This window comes from Phyllostomus hastatus, unplaced genomic scaffold (genome assembly GCF_019186645.2).
Source record: "Phyllostomus hastatus isolate PE091 unplaced genomic scaffold, TTU_PhHast_1.1 phas_contig_198, whole genome shotgun sequence".
Classification (NCBI taxonomy): domain Eukaryota; kingdom Metazoa; phylum Chordata; class Mammalia; order Chiroptera; family Phyllostomidae; genus Phyllostomus; species Phyllostomus hastatus.
Genome location: NW_025333715.1, coordinates 2,098,200 through 2,115,422, shown reverse-complemented (window position 1 = coordinate 2,115,422; position 17,223 = coordinate 2,098,200). Strand labels below are relative to the sequence as shown.

Genomic DNA, 17,223 nt, shown 5'->3' with positions numbered 1-17,223 from the left:
GGAAGCAGCTGGGTCCATGCACACAGATGCCCAAACATGTGAACAGCCACAGAGAGCCCGTGCGTGGTATGTATGGGTCACCCCTGCGGGTACGAGGCTCAGCCCAGCCACCAAGAGCGGTGGGGGACACAGTGGTCCCCAGGGTGTGGACTGTGGGAGCCCATGGGAGGTTTCGAGACCTCATTCTGCTGCTGTGACTGACATGGGGAAGGACCCTCGGGCTGATGGCTGGGGGGGCATGGTGGAGGCAGGGGGCCCCCCCGGGAGGCTGTGACGAGGGTCAAGGTAAGAAATGCTGGTGGCCTGCCAGGAGGAGGAGGCGAGGAGGGGTCAGGCCCCAGCACGGTCTGAGGGTGGAGCTAATGAGAACAGCCAGCGGGTTGGGGGAGGGGTTTAGGGAGAGAGGAGCCCAGATGCGCCCCTGGGGTGGCACAGGGTCAGCTTTGGGGAAACCGAGGAGCTGCCCTGGCACAGGCGGTTTGGGGTGACCGGGGACCGGGGAAGGGAGGCGGGGCCAGCTGGGCGCCAAGCCCCACCCAGGAGACCCGCAGCCCGGCCCCATCACCATTGCCAGGGGCCAGCTCCCGACGGACCTGGGGCTGCTGGGGGACCCTAGCCAGTCCCTCCCTCTCCAGGCCCAGCTTCCGCAGGCCATGCCAGGCTGAGGCCCAGCGCACTGGATTCCCCACCTCTGCAGCAGGAGCTTCGGTCAGGTGGGCCCTCCTGGGGGACGGGTCAGAACCGGGCTGCGGGGCCGGCACGGGGCAGGGACACAGGATAGTGCGGTGCCCCCGAGTCCTCCAGGCCTGAGGCCCAGCCAGGCGGACACTGCGGGCTGGTGAGCTCCCACAAGCCCAGAAGTGGGGGGGCAGTTCCCTCCCCCGCACATACAGCTTATAGGTGGGGAGGGAGAGACCAGGGAGGCCAGGGGACCTCCGGAGGCCACACCGGCAGCTCTTGGTGCTACATGACCAAGCCGGTGCCATGCCCAGAGTCCGGGTTTGCAGGGGAGCAGGGGAGACAAGTCCAGGGACCCCCACCCCAACCTGGGCCCTTAGCCTTGGCCTGGGCTCAGCCACAGGCCTTGGGGGGCAAGTCCCTGCCTAAGTCGCCTCCCAGCACACACAGGGCTCGGGCTGGGGGCTCCGGGGGAGGCAGGGAGGTGAAGGCAGGGGCGGTGGGGCTCAGGCGAGCCCCAGAGAGGCCTCCGGGCCAGCGCAGGCCCGACTCCCCATCCGTGCGCTTGGAGCATCGCCAGCCCCGCAGCCTGGACCGCCGGGTCCGGTTGGGCTCTGCCCGGTGACGGGGCGGGGCGGGGCAGGCTGTTGCTGCACCTGCTGAAGGTGGGCTCGGGACGCCGGGTCGCAGGAAGAGCAGGGCGCCCTTGAGGGGGCCTGGGCCCTGGACCCAGCTGGCGCTGTGCGTGTGCGCATGTGAGGCTGTGTGGGTGCTGCCAGTCTCTGTCTGTGCTTCCCTCTCGGTTCCTGACTCTCCCTACGTCCCTGTCCCTTTTTCTGTCCCTGTCTCGCCCCAGCCCCACCCCGGCCCCCACCCGGCTCAGCGCGGGCTGAGTCAGTGTCTCCGCGCTAAGCTCTTCCCCGCCGTTGCCATAAACAGAGCCTTGGAAAAACTCGCACCAGGTCCGAGCACGCCGGCACGCCCGCACCCCGGGCCTTTGTTCTGACCCAGCGAGGCCCTCACACGCCGCGCGCAGCCCTACGGGCGGGTCGGGCTCCAGCTGGGCCCCGGGGAGCGCCACCCCAGAGTGGGCAGAGGCTGGCCCCGGGCCACACGGCGAGGGGGGCAGCGTGGGCAGGCGCTCAATGCATGCAGGCTGAGCAACAAGAGGGGCTGCCCGAGGGAGCCACCTCACCGCCCTGCGCTGCCCGAGAAGCGGCTGGTCAGGGACCCCCGGCCCTCAGCTGATCTGGAGGACAGAGCCCTGGAAGGAAAGGGTCAGATTTGGGTTCAAATGTCCGCTCTGACCCTGTCCGGGCTGCCTCTGGGCCGCTCTGACCCATGGACAGCGACCCGACAGAAGTCCCAAGGACGCGACAATAGCCGGGTGAATCTCGTTCAGCGACGCCCATCTACCCACGTGTCACCGCTTCCACGTGTGAGCGTCACAGGGACTGTCGGGGACACTGCACTTGCTCCGTTCTTTCACCTGGGAGACCCACTGTGTCTCCTACACTCCGGGCACTCGTCCCCTGCGTCGGGTGTTCCCCTGGCGGTGGTGGCCTGTGGCCCTTGTCCCTCCGGGGGACTGATGTTGTGCCTCCCTGGGCTCGGTCTGCAAGGCCCCGGGCAGGAGCCCCGCACGCAGTAGGCATGCAAGGCCTGGAGCTGCCCTCTCTTTTCCCAGCCCCCCGCCCCTGCCTCTCAGACCCGGGACCCCGGGTCACTCCGCCACCTCGGATTGTCCAGGCACTGGGGGCCTTTGCTGAGACCCTACTGCGTGCAGCTGGTGGGCTCAGGGCTGGCTCCCAATGCAAATCTCACCCACAAAGCAAATGGGATGGGGACAGTGGCCCCGGGAGCCAAGACTGGGGCGGCCCCTATGCCCAGCCAGGTCTCAGCGTTCCATATGGGCGCCCCGTGCAGGGGATCCCAAGGGCAGGGGCTCCCAAGGGCAGGGCCGGGGGCTGGAGAGGGAAGTCTCTGCTCCCCCCACGCCCCCCGGGCCGGCACAGCCCCCCACCGTGGGTCACGGCGCTCCAGCCCTGCCCCTCCTCCGGCCTCAGGTCTCCCTCCTCCCCACATTCACCCCAGATGCTCCCGCAGTTCCTGGAAAACACCACCTGCTCTCTGGCCTCTGGGCCTTGGTGCATGCTGTCCCCCCGCCCGGAGCCCCCTTCCCTGCGCTCACCGCCGGGCCGGTCTGAGTCCCTCCGACCCTCCCTCGGGTCTCCGCTCACCTGTCCCCCTGCCCAGGAAGCCCCGGCCGACGGCCCCGAGTCTAATACAAGGCCTGTGAGACGCACCCTGCTCTGCCCGGGGTCTCTGGGGCCCGAGTTCCTAACAGGCGTCCCTGGGACACCAGCGTCTCCACGCCCGACCCTCGCCCCCCCCACCACGTCACTACAGAAGACAGCTGAGTTGTGACACATCCCCCACACACACGCACACACGCACAATCACAAGGTCATGTCCAGGTAGCAGAAGGGACAGGTCAGGAGCGGCCTGCACTACGAGCCTCGTTCAATAGATGAGGACACAGGCCTGGGGCAGGCTCGGGTGGCCAGAGGGGCAGACCCACCAGGCATGAGGGGACACCAGGTAGGTGGAGGGAGGCCAGCGTGAGCCTCAGCTCCCCAAGGGACAGAGCAGCTGGCACCCAGAGGGCCCCAGGGCAAAGCCCACACAGGGCCGACGAAAGAATGCTCTGGCTCATGGGGAGTAGTGAGCTCCCCACCTCTGGGAGCATGCGAGCAGCAGCACCACATGCTAGAAAAGGGGTTGTGACAGTGCGCAGGGGTTGATGTGACCCTTTAAGAGGTTTCCCTTCTGCTCTCAAGACTTAGGCGGGGCCCAAGGTCACAGGCACGGCCTGAAGGGACCCCCCCCACCCACCCAGGCCACCCCCCTCTCAGGGCCAATCATTAATTGAGCGGCCGCTCCCACAAGTGGCCCCGGCTGCCTGCCAGCTCGTGGCCCAGCTCCCACCCGGCGCCTGGGGCGCCCGCGTGCCTCTGACAAGGACGGGCCGCACTGCTGGGCCCCATGTCCTGCTCGTGACTCCCACCTGCCAGCACCGAGCACCCCGAAGCACCCCGCAGGATGCCTGCTGCCTGAGAGGACGTTGCCCGGTTGCAGCCCCGACCAGAGCCCTCCTGGGTGAGGAAGGCAGGAGTGACGGCTGGCAGGCAGCAGTTAGCTCCAGCTGAGGAGTTAACTCCATCCTGAGCAATAGGGAGCTACTACAGGTTTTGGAGGAAGGGGGCAGGGGGGCATGGCATGGCTGGGACTGGGAGAGAGACGGGAGGAGCTGCCAGGGGAGCACTAGAGAGGCAGGCCCTGCATCAGCCACGGGACGGAGGGCCGAGATGGGTGGGGGAGCGACACCAGGTGACCCTGCGCCAACTGAGCCGTCGGGCCAGGCAGGGGGCGGGGTGGGGGAGGCTGGGACCCGGCCATCTGAGCCTGTTAAGCCAGGGGTTCCCATGGGTTGGCCTGCCCAGCTGTCCGCAGGGAGTGGCCAGACTGGTCTGGGCACCGAGGCAAGCTGATTGGAGTGGGCCGGGAAAGAGCGCCCCGAGACACAAGAGGGACCCCCGGCGAGTGGGGGCCCAGCCAAGGAAGAGGGGGTCCCTCGGCCCCACGAAGGTCACTCATGGCCTGGCCACTAAGGGGAGCAAGAGAAGCTGAGGATGGGGACCGCGGGTGTGGACGGCTCCGGCTGAGAGTTCACCTCCAAACTGTGCGTCCGAGTGGGGGCGAGCTAAGCACCCGGTGCAGCCCCCCCCGGAGGTGGGGGGACCTTGTTGCCCCCTGTGCCCCCTGCTCCCCACTCAGTCCTTCCCGGGCTGTGGCTGCCCTCCCTGCAGGCGGGCTGCACGCCCTCCCGGACTGCTGCTGGGCGGAAGACCCTTTCCAAGAAGGGTCAGGGTGAGCTCATGGCCACGGCCCTCGCAGCCCCCGGGGGCAGCATGACTCCCAGCGGAGGCGACCTGGGCGAGCACTGACAGTGCCCGAGACGGGGAAGGTCACTGGCGGGGGCCCACGGGAGTTCGGCATTCCCCGGGACACTGACTGTGAATCCCCCACCCGGGGCCCGATTCTGAGGAGGGGCCCCGTCACCCCCAGTGCCTGTCTTGTGACCGCAAATGAAGTCCCAGACCCCAGCCCTCTGTTAGGCCACGGGGCCGCATCCACCGCCCGTCTCTCTCTGCACGGGGAGGCGTCGAAGGTTTCCAGGAAGGAGACCTGGATCTGAACGCAGCTCCGCCGTGCGCCAGCCTGGTGGCCGCGGGCACCCACACACCTGCCCCGGGTCCAGGCGTCCTCAGCTGTGCAGCGTGGTGCTCACAGCTGCCTCAGCGCCCGGGGTCCCAGGGCCGAGGGGCCAGGGGCCGGGCACGCAGGCGGGCCTCTGGACCTGGCTGGTTGGCCAAGGAGCCCCGCCTCCCCAGGTGGCACCTGGAGGGAGGAGCCGCACTTGGGTGGTGGGGCCCCAGGGAGGGGAGGACCCGTCTTCCTGGCCGCGCCAGGTGCCACCCACAGGCTGCTCACCGCAAAGGGGCCCCTGGGGGCTCTCCCCTGCGCCACCCCAGCCCCATGCCAGGCATTCCGAGCCCTGCGGAGCTCTGGCTCTGGCCTGGGTCCCGGCAGCTGGGGCTCTCTGAGGCTCTCTGGGACACGCTGTGCCCACACAGAGGCTCACCTGTGCCCACAGGCTGCGGTCTGAGATAACAAGGCTCCCCCCTCACACCCGACGCTGCACCCCGAGCTGTCACTCCCCCGCCTGACACCCAGATGGCCTGGAGGGGCGGGCTGTGTGACTGTTCCCACCCTCACTCACTCATTGGACAGCGGGTGATAGGGCACCCACTGTGTGCAGACACTGGGAGGGGCACTGGGGGTCCAGCTGAGGGCCCCATCGCTGGGAGCACGTTTTACAGACGGAACTGGAGCCTTGAGCAGCCCGTGTGGCCCGGAGTCACACGGCTGGACTCAAGTCCGGGTCAGACTCCGGGAGCCCCACTCTTCCCTCTGAGCCCCTCCCCGGGCCTCGGTCTCCCTGCCTGAGCAATGGGCACGGCAGAGACTCCCAGGGCTGGGAGGGTGTGGAGACTCGGCGTGTGGCCCCGGGGGCCGTGCACAGCACAGTGGGGCGCAGCCAGCAGAGACCTCGCCACCCCTGCCCGGTGTGCTGCGGCGGCTGCCACTGCCCACGGCGTTGGAGGTGCCCCCCTCCCCCACCCCGTCCTGGCCCACATGCACAACCCCCACCCCACCCTCCAGCCAGACAGGCTCCCCCCAGTTCCCACACTCGTCACACCACAGAGTGCGGAGCCTGCGTGCCCACGCCGCTCCCTCTGCCTGGAAACCCCTCCACTCTCGGGGTCACGGCAGCATTGACGCGACACTCACTGGGGGCGGGGCACCCTTCTCATCGCGGCCCCCAAGCGCCCCATGAGACTCCACTCCTGTCTTCCCGTGTCCAGGCACAGCCGCGCAGGCGCAGGGGTGACAGGGTCCGGGGTGCACACTCCAGGGCGCGCCTCCGACCGCTGCACCGGACCGCCGGCCACCAGCCTGCCGGGCTCACGTCCACACCTGCTCGATGCCCCCGGCCCCACAGCCCAGAGCGAGGACCCTCGTCCACTCACACAGGCTGGCTCCCACTGGCGTCTCCCTTGGCCCCAACACGGCAGCGCCCCAGAGGGCCAGGCCAGCTCCGGGTCTCCCTGGGGCCCCAGCCCCTACCCAGGCCAGGCGCGGAGAAGGGTGCGGAGAGGTGCCGAGGCACAGAATTGGTCAGTGGGGGGCCCGGCCGGGCCTGACCCTCAGGGGGCGGGCGGGCGGGTGGGCCAGCGGCGGAGCCCGGAGGGCGGGGCCCCGGAGCCCGCAGGCGCCCTTACCTACTCGGAGCTCCTGCCCGAAGACCGTCTTCTCGCCGAGCGCGGAGCAGTTCCAGCGCCCGAAGCGGAACTGGTACTGGCACTCGTTGATGCCCATCTGCGCGCCCTCGCCGATCACGATGATGGCGTCGGGCCGGCTCTGGCAGATGGCGCGCTGCCGCGGGGCCAGGCCGGGGATCTTGTTGCAGATGATGTTGGCTCCCAGGGCCACGACCGAGGATAGCGCTCTGCGGACGGGAGGGGACAGGGCGGGTGAGCGGCCGGCGGCGGGGGGGGGGGGCCGTCCCCGGGGGCTGCTTCCCACGACGCGCACCCGCTCGGCCTCCAAACTGCACGAACCACGGGACCGCGGGTCCCGGAACCACGCGTCCCAGGCGAGAGTCCCGCCTCGGATTGGGCCGCGCGGACCCTCTGCGGATTTGACGGCCATCGACCCGGGGCTGGACGCAGCTGCCCCCAGCAGCACACCCCAGCTCCGGAACGGGGGGTTCCCCGTCGTGGCAGGCCCAGCTCCCCAGGAGCGGGTGCCTGGGCCGGGCAGGCTGCCGAGCGAGCGGCCGGCTAGGAGCCGAGCCCGCCGTCCCCCGCTCAGTGCAGCCCGTGCGTGACCTCGGGCGGGCCCCGTGCCTCGCTGAGCCCCCCTCTTCAGACCCGTGGGATGGGGGCGAGACGCCGGTGCCCCCCCACACACCGCCGCCACCACCACCATGCAAGCTCAGACAGGAGGACTGGGAGGCCACCCCCGGCGGCGGCTGCTGCTGTCCACTTGTTTCTGGCTGCCCGGGTGCCCTCCACGGAGGAAGCAGGAGCTGACAGGAATGGAGCACCTACTGTGTGCGGGGCTGGTGGGGTGCTGCCCCACATCAGGTCCTCAGAGCCCTCCCCTGAGGGTACCCTGGAGCGACTCTCCCGGCCTCCTCCAGGAGTGAGGCTGGAGGGCGCCGCCAGCCTCAGTCTCCCCTTTCTGGAGCCGCGGTCGGCGTGGGCATGTCTGGTGAGGTGCAGTTCACAGAACGGGAGGTGAAACATTGTCAAGGGTGGAGTCCCGCGGCATTTAGTAGGTTCGCAGTGTCCGTGGCAGCCGCTGCCTCTGCTGAGAGCTCCAGGGGAGGTCCGCACCCCGAGAGGAAACCGCTCGCCCCCAGCAGCCCCTCCCCCTCCCTCCCCCCAGCCCCCCCTCCCCCGCCACCGAGAAGCTGCTCTCTGCTCCCGCGGCCTCGTCCAGGCTGGGCTTCCCAGACCCACGGGATCCCACGACACGTGGCCCTTCGTGGCCGGCAGCTCTCACCGAGCGTCGCGTTCTCAAGGGTCCCCAACGCTGTGGCCGGTGTCAGTGCTCCGACCCTTCTTAAGGCCGAGGAATATTCCGCCGTCTGGAGGGGGACCCCCTTCTGTGGACCATGCACCCCCGTGGGCCTCAGGGCCGCGCCCGCCCGCGGCTGCCGGGAGCGGCGCTGCCGTCGGAGCCCTGTCCTCGCTTCTCCCGGGCGCGTGCCCCGGAGCGGACTTGCTGGGCCACACGGCAGTTGGCTTAGCTTTCTGAGGAACCCCCAGACTTCTTTCCACGGACATGGTGCCCGGTGGATTCAGGCGCCCAGAGGCGAAGGGGCAGCGAGCTGCAAGCAGGGGTGGGTTGGGCAGAACGGCGGCCTAGGGAGGGCTGACAGGCGGCGGTGGGGGCGACCCTGAGGGGCTCCCCAAGCCCACGGCCCCGGCCTGCGGCACAGGGAGCCCCTCCTGCGGCCGCTGCCCGCCTGCCCCTGTCTGGGGAGAGAGTGGCCAGTGTTTTCCCAGGGTGGCCAAGCGCCCGCCGCCAGCTGGGAAAGTCCCTGTGGGGCGTGAGCCCGGAGCACGTGCTGAGACCAGGACGCCTGGCGACACCCAATCCCCACCGCCGGCCCGGCCCACCCGCTAATCTGGCTGAGACCCCCCCGGCACCCCCCCTCCCCGGGCACAGCGGGCAGAAACTGGGAGGCTGGCGTGGAGGAAGAGCCGCAGGCGGGTGGGGCTGGGAGCGGGCTGGAATCCGGGGAATCCGGCCCAGAGTAATTGTAGAGCCTCCGAAAACCGACCCGGCCCGGGGAAGTGAGACGGATGGGAACCCTGCCGGGCACCAGGCTCCGGGCCACAGGTCAGCGCCCGCTCTGGGTCCGGGGCGCCACACGCGTGCTCCCATGCCTGCCCTCTTCCCGCAGGCGGGCCGCACGGCCCCGCGCCTGGGGCAAGAACCCCTGCTGGGGGCAGGAATGCCCACAGATGGGGTCTGACTGGGGTCTCCGGGAGCACTTGGGGTGGACGAAACCGGTCGTTGCAGCCCTGGTCCTCCGCCTCCAGGCAGGCCCCCCAGCCCCACTGCCACCAGCACCCAGATCCGACCTCGACACTCCCCTGGTCAAAGCTCATCCCCAGCTTCCCCGGGTTCCTCTGCCTGGAATCGGAGGTCTCCAGGGACCCGGCCTCCAAGGACCCTCCTCTGCACTTGTGCCGGCCCCTCCCTCTGCCCAGGGTGTCACTCGCTTCCTGCTTCTGGCCGGCAAATGCTTCTTCCCTCCCGGGGCCAAGCACCAGCCCCACGGGGTTCAAACCCATTGGCCCCGGGCACCGAGCACTCACGCAGTAGGCGCGCGTCCCTCGAGCACCGACCTCAGCCCCGGCCCGTGCCCAGCGTCCACCCCCACCTCCAGGGCAGGGTCCGGTCCGAGCTGCGTCTGGGGCCTCGGGGGCTGCCCCGGGTCACTGCCCGTGAGTGTCTGTGCAGCGGACGAGTGAACCCACGAACGAGTGAGCACTCGAAGACGGCGTCTAAGAGAGGGTCGGCAGCCCGGTCCCAAAAAGGTCATCCAGTCTGAAAGTGGGCACAGGGCTTGAAGAGACAGTTCTCCCAAGAAGACCCGCCAATGGCCACGAGCAGGTGGGAAGGTCGCTCGCGTCAGTGAGATGCCAGCCAGGACCCCGGCGAGGCCGCCTCGCACCTACTGGGGCGGCTGTGCTCGAAACGACAGAACACGCGTGTTGGTGCGGACGTGGGGTCCCCAGAACCCTCATGCGTTGCTGGTGGGAACGCAAAACGGTATCCAAGCACGCAAACACGGGCGTTGGCACGGAAACGTGAACATGGGTGGTGAGAGCGGCAGCACGACTCCCAGCAACCGAGAGGAGGAGACAGGCCGCCCCCCCTGCCCCCCGTGTCGGAGTGAGCATGCCCGGTGGGCCTGTCCACGCAGGGGCACACGGTCCGGCCTCGTTTTACTTCCTAAACAGGAAGTGCGGGCACACGCAAGGTGGACGGACCTCGAGAAGGCGGTGCCCAGGGAAAGGCCCCGTCCTGCGTGCGTCCGTTCGTGGGGGAGGCCCAGCAAGGGCGACTCCGCGCGGCCGGGAGGGAGACGAGACTGCCGGGTGGGGGGGGGGGCTGGGGGAGGGGCGGGAGTGCCTGCTTCACGGGGTGGCCTTTCCGTCTGGGTGCTGACACAAGCGCTAGACCTGAACGGAGGTGACGGTTACACAACGTTATGAACCCGCCACACGCCCCACACTTGTGCACCCGAAAATGGCTGAAGAGGCCAGTGTTCCGTCACACGGGTTTTGACCACAATTTTTAAAAATGCCATCTGCACACAGGACGCATGCACCCCGGCCACAGGTGGGACAGGGTGGGGGAAGGAGACAGGGGGCGGGTCTTGCCCAGTTGACACCCCACCTGGACTCCCCATATGCCACCCCGGGGACCAGGGGCTGCTGGGCAGGGAGGCGGGAGTCCCCAGCCACCCCCAGCCAGTGCCTGGGCTGCAGGTGAAATACGGCATCGTGGGAGAGAGTCACACTGCGTTTTGCGCCAGGAGCGTGAGTGATCAGATAGGGCCGATAATTCAGAAATAACTTCAGAACCGTCTTCCTCGGGATGTGGGGGTTTGCCCCCAACGACACTAAACCCCCCATTCTGAGCGCTGACCTTGACCACAGGGCCTCAGCCACATCTCGGTCTTCTCTGGCCAGGCCCGTGTCTCGGGGTGCAGACTGGAGCTCAGAGAGGCCAGGGGGCCCGCCCAAGGCCACACAGCCAGGCAGAGCTGTGGCTTGGGCCCCCACACGGAGGGGCGCAGCACAAACACCAGAGGCGGCTGAGAGGGGACACCATGCCCACTTTCCATTCTCAAAACAGCTTGCGTGCTTCCCTGGGGGGACCCCCCACGTCACCCCTTCACTCATCCAGCTTCACGGGCACCTCCGTGCCTGGCGCTTGAGGTGGGGGCCCTGTCCGCCACCCCAATCAGCCCCGCCTCCAGAGTTCCCACGCCCTCCGGGCCGGCCCAGCCCTGCCACGCCCCCGGACTCGCCCCCATTCTTCCTTCAGCCTGGAAGGGGGGGTGCTGCTGACGAGGGTGACCCACGTGGCCACCCGTGGGGAAGCAACGCAGGGATGAACATACAGACTAACCACACAGCTGGCGCTCAGGAGGGGAGCGTCCGGGATGGGATGGTGGGCGGTCTGGGTGAGGGCGGCTGCGGCACTCTCACGGGGCCGCCCCCAGGGGGCTCTCACCCCGCAGTGGGACGAGCCCCCTGAGCGCCCTCCCGGCCCCCCGCGGCGGCCCGCTCAGGTGCCCGGCGTGCGCTCGGAGAAGCCAGGCGGGCGCTCCGGTTTCAGCCGCTGGTTTTTCCATGGAAAACTCTGCGCTGGGCTCTCGCCCCCACCGCTGCTCAGGGGCCTCGGGACACGGGCCAGACGCCCGGGGGAGGGGCGGCGCCGGAAGCCTGGAGCTCCTTCTCGACCTGGCCAGGCCGGCCAGAGGAGGGGCTCGGGGAGGGGGTCCCGGGCCATGCAGACGAGAAGCCCTCGTCCCCTGGGGACTACGGACGGGAACTCTCAGACCGGACGGCAGTGAGGCCAGCCGAGGGCTTGGCGCGGGGTTCGAACCGGGCCCGGTGCACAGAGGCGGCCGCCGGCGGACAGCAGGGAGGCAGGGAGATCTCCTGGCGGAGCGGCCTCAAGGGTCCGCTCGAGGCGGCTCCGGTGGGGCGAGGGGTGAGGTGGCAGCTGCCCGGTGACGGAGGCACAGAGTGGCCAGCGGGGCAGGACCCCCGCTGTGGCATTAGCCAGGCACCAGCCGGCTGGCAGCCCCGCGGGTCGGGGGGCAGGAGCAAGGGCGCGGGCTCTGCCTGGCTCTGCCTCTGCTCAGTGGAGAGGCCGTGGGCGGGTTCTTCACCTTCCCGCGTCCCCGTCCCCACGCCTGTGAAACGGGGTGGCAGGGCGAAGGGCCTGCCGGGCCCCGTGGCTGCCCAGAGCACAGGATTCGAAGGGTGTGGCCTCTGGAGCCGGCCTGCGGTCAGGGTCATCGGGGTTGACCCTCGTGGCCTGAGCTTTCCCGTGGGGATCAGGGGCCAGCCGTGCCCGTGGTGGGGCAGACGCTGGCCCCAGCGGTGCTGAACCTGGCGGGGGGGCCCCCCATGGGGTCGTGCCCGGTTCTGCTCTCCACCCCACACCTGCCTCCGGGTGGCGGCGTCCACACACCCACGGGAAGTGAGCTCTGTGGCCCCCGAGGACGAGCACACGTGTCCCGCACTAGCCGGGGCCAGGCGTCCCGGCGTCCGCCCCAGGAGGACAGACACACTGCACACGGTCACCCGGCGGGCGGCCAGTCCCCGCGGGGGGCTCCCCACCACGGCGGGCAGGAGAAGCCAGGCAGGCCCAGGGCTGCGGGCCGGGCACAGCTGACCCTCGAGCTGCAGTCGGACCGGAGCCGTGTGGGTGGGAGGCGCTCGCCGGGAGGGGCCCTGGAAGCGCGCTGCATTCCGGAATGTTCTCTAGTCCGAGCTGGGCGGCAGTGGTCACACAGGTGCCCCCCGGGTGTAAAAATGCATCCGAGTGTCCTCCTGAGACTTCTGCACCCAGCTCTACGTAAGTTGTGCCTCAACAAAAACCAAAAGGTCCGGTGTGCGCACTTGTAGCTCTGACAGAAGGACGCAAGGATGAAAAGGCCAAGTTTTCTCACAAAAACTGAAATAAGGAGAAGAGTGAAGAACTACACCGTGAGCGCTGAAAACCGTTGTTTGTTGTCTGCGTGGGCCCGGCCCGGGGCCCCAGGGTGGGCTCTCCCACACCCCGGGGTCAAAGGTGGTCCTCTGGGGGCTGCCCGCCCGTCTGCCCGCCCGCCCTCGCCCCTGCCCAGACTCCGTCCACAGATGCGGCCTCCGCGAACCCCGAACAAAGGAGACGGCCGCTTTCAGTGGCTCCGGGGGCAGTGAGGAGGGTGGGGACAGGAGACCCTGGGGTGCAGGGGCCCTTCCCGGGCGGGGCTGTGGCAGGCGGTGCCCTCCTCCTCCCGGCCCTGCCCGGCTCCGCACTCAGGGCCCGTGCGCCGCGCCGCCGCAGGGCTGGCCCTGGTGGGGGCTGGGAGGAGGTGGCTCTGGGCTCGGCTACGACCACCCCGCCAGGCCCAGCCTGCGGGGGCTCCTCGGGGCAGCCCCCCGGCTCCAGCAGCCCCGAGGAAGAACATTTGATGTCACAGCATCACCACCAGGGGCCCTGAGTCCCAGAGAGGGGTCAGATGGCAGGGAGCCAGCGTCACTCCTGTGTCCAGGATTAGAGCCGCTCTGTCCCCCCGTCTCTGCGGGGGACACCCTGGCAGCATGCAGGAGGGAATCCCCCCACAAAGCCTGTCCCAGCAGCCGGGAGTCTGACCTAAGCCCCTCACGCCGTTCAGTTCTCGGCGGCCCAGGGCCCAGTGAGCGCCTACTGTGTGCGTGCTGGATTCCGGGCTGAGAGGGGCGGCAGCAAGTGTGACAAATAATCATCACTCTCTCCCGCAGAACAGGGGCAGGGACCACAGGCCCTGAGAGGCCCAGCCTCCTGCCGAATAGCTCAAAAGGGCGGGGGTTGGGTGCTGCGACCCCCACCTCCTGCCCCAGCCTAGTCCGTGCCTCATCAGCCCCGTCCCTGGCCCTCCGAGACAGTTGGGGGTGGCCACTTGTCCACCTGGAGGGCCACCCTCCCCCACTGGTCCCTAGCAGGAGGCTGCACAGGGGTCCTGGATGCGTTGGGGACCCTCGGCGGGCGCGGGGGGGGCCTTGAAGGAGTCCCAACGGTCTCCGGGCTGGAAGGAGCCCCTCAGGGTGGGGCTGAGTCTTGGACCCTCCCCTCAAGACAGGCCGGCTCGGGATGGCGGGTCCCCGCCCCACTGCCCACCGAGCACTGCGCTGGGCACTGGGTCCTCGTGGAGAAACTGGTAGGAACGACAGACCCGCAGTGAGCCCACAAGTGGAGCCTGCGGGGACGCCTCAGACCCACCGGCTGGGGCGCCTGGCAGGGACCGCCCCCGGGCCCGTGCAGAGAGCAGGGTGTCCCAACCCGACACCCTCGGTGGCAGGCGGTTGGGGGCTGGGGGGTGGGCACGGCCCGTGTTCCCTTAGGTCAATAAAAACAGTTTTTATTTACTCCCGCTTCACCTACGGTTGGGAAAATGCCCACCTGACCTAGAAGGCCCAGGACTTCCGGCTGTGGGAGGTGGGCGGGGGTCGCGGGGATGAAGCCACCCCAAGCACCCCAGGGCGCCAGGCATGGGCTCCCCGCACAGCCGCGGCGGGCCGGGCTGTGCCTGTCCGTCTGAAGAGCCAGAGGGGAGAGGCGTCGCTGCCGGCCGAGGACACGTGCCAGGCTGAGAGCTGGCGGGTCTGTCCACACGGCCTTCCAGCGGGGGCCCCAGACCTGGCCGCCCGCAGCGTGTCACCGGGAGGCCACGGGAGCCAGGCACCGACCCCACAGACCGCAGCCCAGGACAGACGCCCGAGCGTGGGGAGCCCGCCTGGCCCCGGCGACCCCCCGGGCTCTGTCCCTGGGCTCAGAGGCCCAGCAGCCCGGGAGTGCTCCGGAGGCTAGGACCGGGGCGGCACTCACAGGGGGCGTCACGGCCCACGGTCTTCCTGGACTGAACCCTCTGGAGCCACAAGACCCCAGGCCGTGCCCTCCCCCTAGAGCCGGGAGGGGGTCCCAGGGGGATACCCGTCCCTGCCCTGGGCCTCCCCACCCCCAGGCGGCATGTGCTGGGGAGACAGCCTGCCCAGCCCCCTCTGCCCTCCGGGGCCGCCCAGCCCACGCCAGCCCGCCCCGCCCCACACCTGCAGGTCGGTGGCCTCGGGGCCTGAGCTGGCAGGGCCGCCGGCGGCGGCGGTCACGAGGTTGGCCGCAAGCACACTCTGCGGCTCCCCCTCGCCCCCATTGGGTGGCGCGTCTGCACGTGCGTCCCACCGGCCCCAGGCTGTCTGTCCTCCGGACCCACCGTCCTCCCCGGGGAGCAGGACCCTGCACTGGACCCCCTGGGCTTTTCCTGACACCACTTGGGGCGGGGCTGTCCACCCCCACCTCCTGTGGGCTCCCCAGGGGGGGATCCCCAACACCGCCCAGCACCCAGCTGGGCGCTGACCTGGCTTTGACCATGAGCCCCCTCCCCAGCCCCCGCCCCTTGCGGGGCAGGAACGAGCTGGCCAGGTTGGGCCACATCCCCGGCCCCGTCCACGCCCCCGCTCCTGGCCCAGCCCTGGCCGCCCGGCTGCCCAGGGCACCTCCAGCCCACGCTCCTGGCCTGGGGAGCTTTGCAATTCTTCCTTCTCGGGCATCCTCCGGCAAAATATTTGAGGAATGTTCTAATTACATGAGATCAGCCGGGAGGGGAGCCTGGGTCCACTGGTCCAGGAAGTGCTCGGCAAATACCTGCGAGGGCCGCACCTGGTCCTCACGCCCACCCGGGGCCACTTCCCGCCAGCCTCTCGGGTGAGCGGGGGTTGGCCCAGGACTTTCCAGCCGCAGGTGGGCCAGCTCTGGAGCCCGTGGGGGCTCAGGGGGGCTCCGGTGCCCCCGCCCAGGGACAGGAACATCTCCCAGGCCGGGGGTCACAGGGCCGGGGCTTGCTCCAGGCGGGTCCCCCGGCCCTCCTCCGTGGAAGGGAACAGACCGGGCCAAGCCAGACATGGCCGGTGCGAGGGCCAGGTGGCATTGGGGTCCCCTGTCCTTCCTCCGGTCTTCTCGAGTCTGCTCATCTCCTTCCCCTGCTGGAGCTCAAGGCGCAGCTCGGCGGGGAGCACAGGGTGTGGGGACACCCCCAGGAGCCAGGAAGGCACCCCTAGACGGTCCGAGCCTCAGTTTTCTCATCTGAAGGCACAGAACCATCAGCCCTCTTTTGGCCGGCGGCCCCTCCCTGCACGGGCCCCGGGCTGGGAGAGCCTGGACCCAGCAGGGTGATGGGATGGTGGGGACGAACACCCAGAAAGGGGCGCTGGGGGGGGGGGGGGAGGGTGTCCCCAGAGGAAGCACAGAGAGGCCTGGAGGCGGGGAGGGGTGCCGCTGAGCCAGGAGGCCATCCCTCTGCCCCCAGCCCCAACCCGCCTGGGCCTCAGTTTCCCATCCGTGACGCAGGAGGCTGAGGGGACAGCCGAGGTACCTGTAGCTCTACCCTAAAGAGAGTTCTCTGGGGCTGGGGCCCTGAACCTGGGCCCTGCTCGGCCGCTGACTCTCGCTGGCCCCTCCGAGTCCCAGGTGGCCCAACTGTCCAGAGGAGCGGACAGCCCCTGCTCGCAGGTGGGGCCCCGCCCCGTGCGTCCTGCCTACAGCAGCCTTTCCGGCCGCTGCTCCGCTGAGCTCGATGCCCACGGTGTCCCGGGGGAGAGAGGAGCACGTCACCTGCCCCCTCCCGCCCCCCGCAGGCAGGCGGCAGCCGCCCTCCCCACAGAGCTGGGGTCCTCGCCTGGCCGCCTGGGGCCCCACGCTGGAGAGAAACCCGGCCGCCTGGGTGGCAGCAGGCAGCCAGCAGGGCTCTGGGGCAGGGCTGAGCCTGCTGGGGGCGAGCCAGCCAAGAGGGTCCCCTGCACTCGTGAGCAGCCCCCACACCGGCTAAACCTGTGGTATCAGAGCCTCACCCCATCACTGTGACCCCAAGACATGGATCCCTGACCTCGGAAACGTCCAGACCTCTGCTGGGCATTCAGGGCCCCTAGGGACATGCCTGGGTTCAGGCCATACTGGATCTGCAGTTCTCCCTTCAGAGGTTTCCTGCTCCATCCAGCAGCGAGGCAAAATGCCAGGCCCAGCTGGATGCCTCCTCCTCCAAGAAGCCCGCCTAGGTCTCCCCTGCATCCTCCCTCCCAGCATGTGCCTCTATGGCGGCTCCTGCAGAGGCTGTTGAGGGCTGAGTCAGCGACCCCTGTCTGGCCGGGCCACGGCCACACTTCCTGGAGCCCTCACTGTACCCCTCACCTTCACGAGGACTCCTCCTCACTCCTCAGTGTACAGAAGGGGACACAGGTGCCACCGTAGCGCAGGTGCCGGGTGCACTAAGGCCCTCACAGGAACAAGACCCCAGCCCTGGCCTCGGTCTCAGTCCCGATACCCCAGACCTGCCGGAGGTGGGGGTGCCTTGCAGGCCCGGGTGACCAGGGTGCCAGCCTACAGCCTCAGGACAGACGATGGGCAGCCAGGTGGGCGGAACAGGTGGGAAGCAGCCAGCAGGGCCTGCTGGCCCATGGCCAGGCCCAGAGTCTGGGTGCCTTGGGGGCCGGCCAGGCCTCCGCCCTCCTGGCTACTCTGGCCAGGGTCTGAGTGGCGGGTGTGCGGGCAGTGGGCAGTGAGCGGTCACCTCCGTGCAGCCCC

At 69.4% G+C, this 17,223-nt stretch overlaps 1 protein-coding gene across 3 annotated transcripts in view; it reads right to left on the bottom strand.

The window, feature by feature from the left end:
• The window catches only part of WNT7B (Wnt family member 7B), a 58,802-nt gene that overhangs the window by 10,892 nt on the left and 30,687 nt on the right, over window positions 1–17,223 (bottom strand). For all 3 annotated transcript variants that reach the window (XM_045835095.1, XM_045835097.1, XM_045835096.1), the window contains exon 2: window positions 6,585–6,811. In XM_045835095.1, the coding sequence (XP_045691051.1) occupies window positions 6,585–6,811 (227 nt within the window). The remainder of the gene's footprint in view (window positions 1–6,584; window positions 6,812–17,223) is intronic.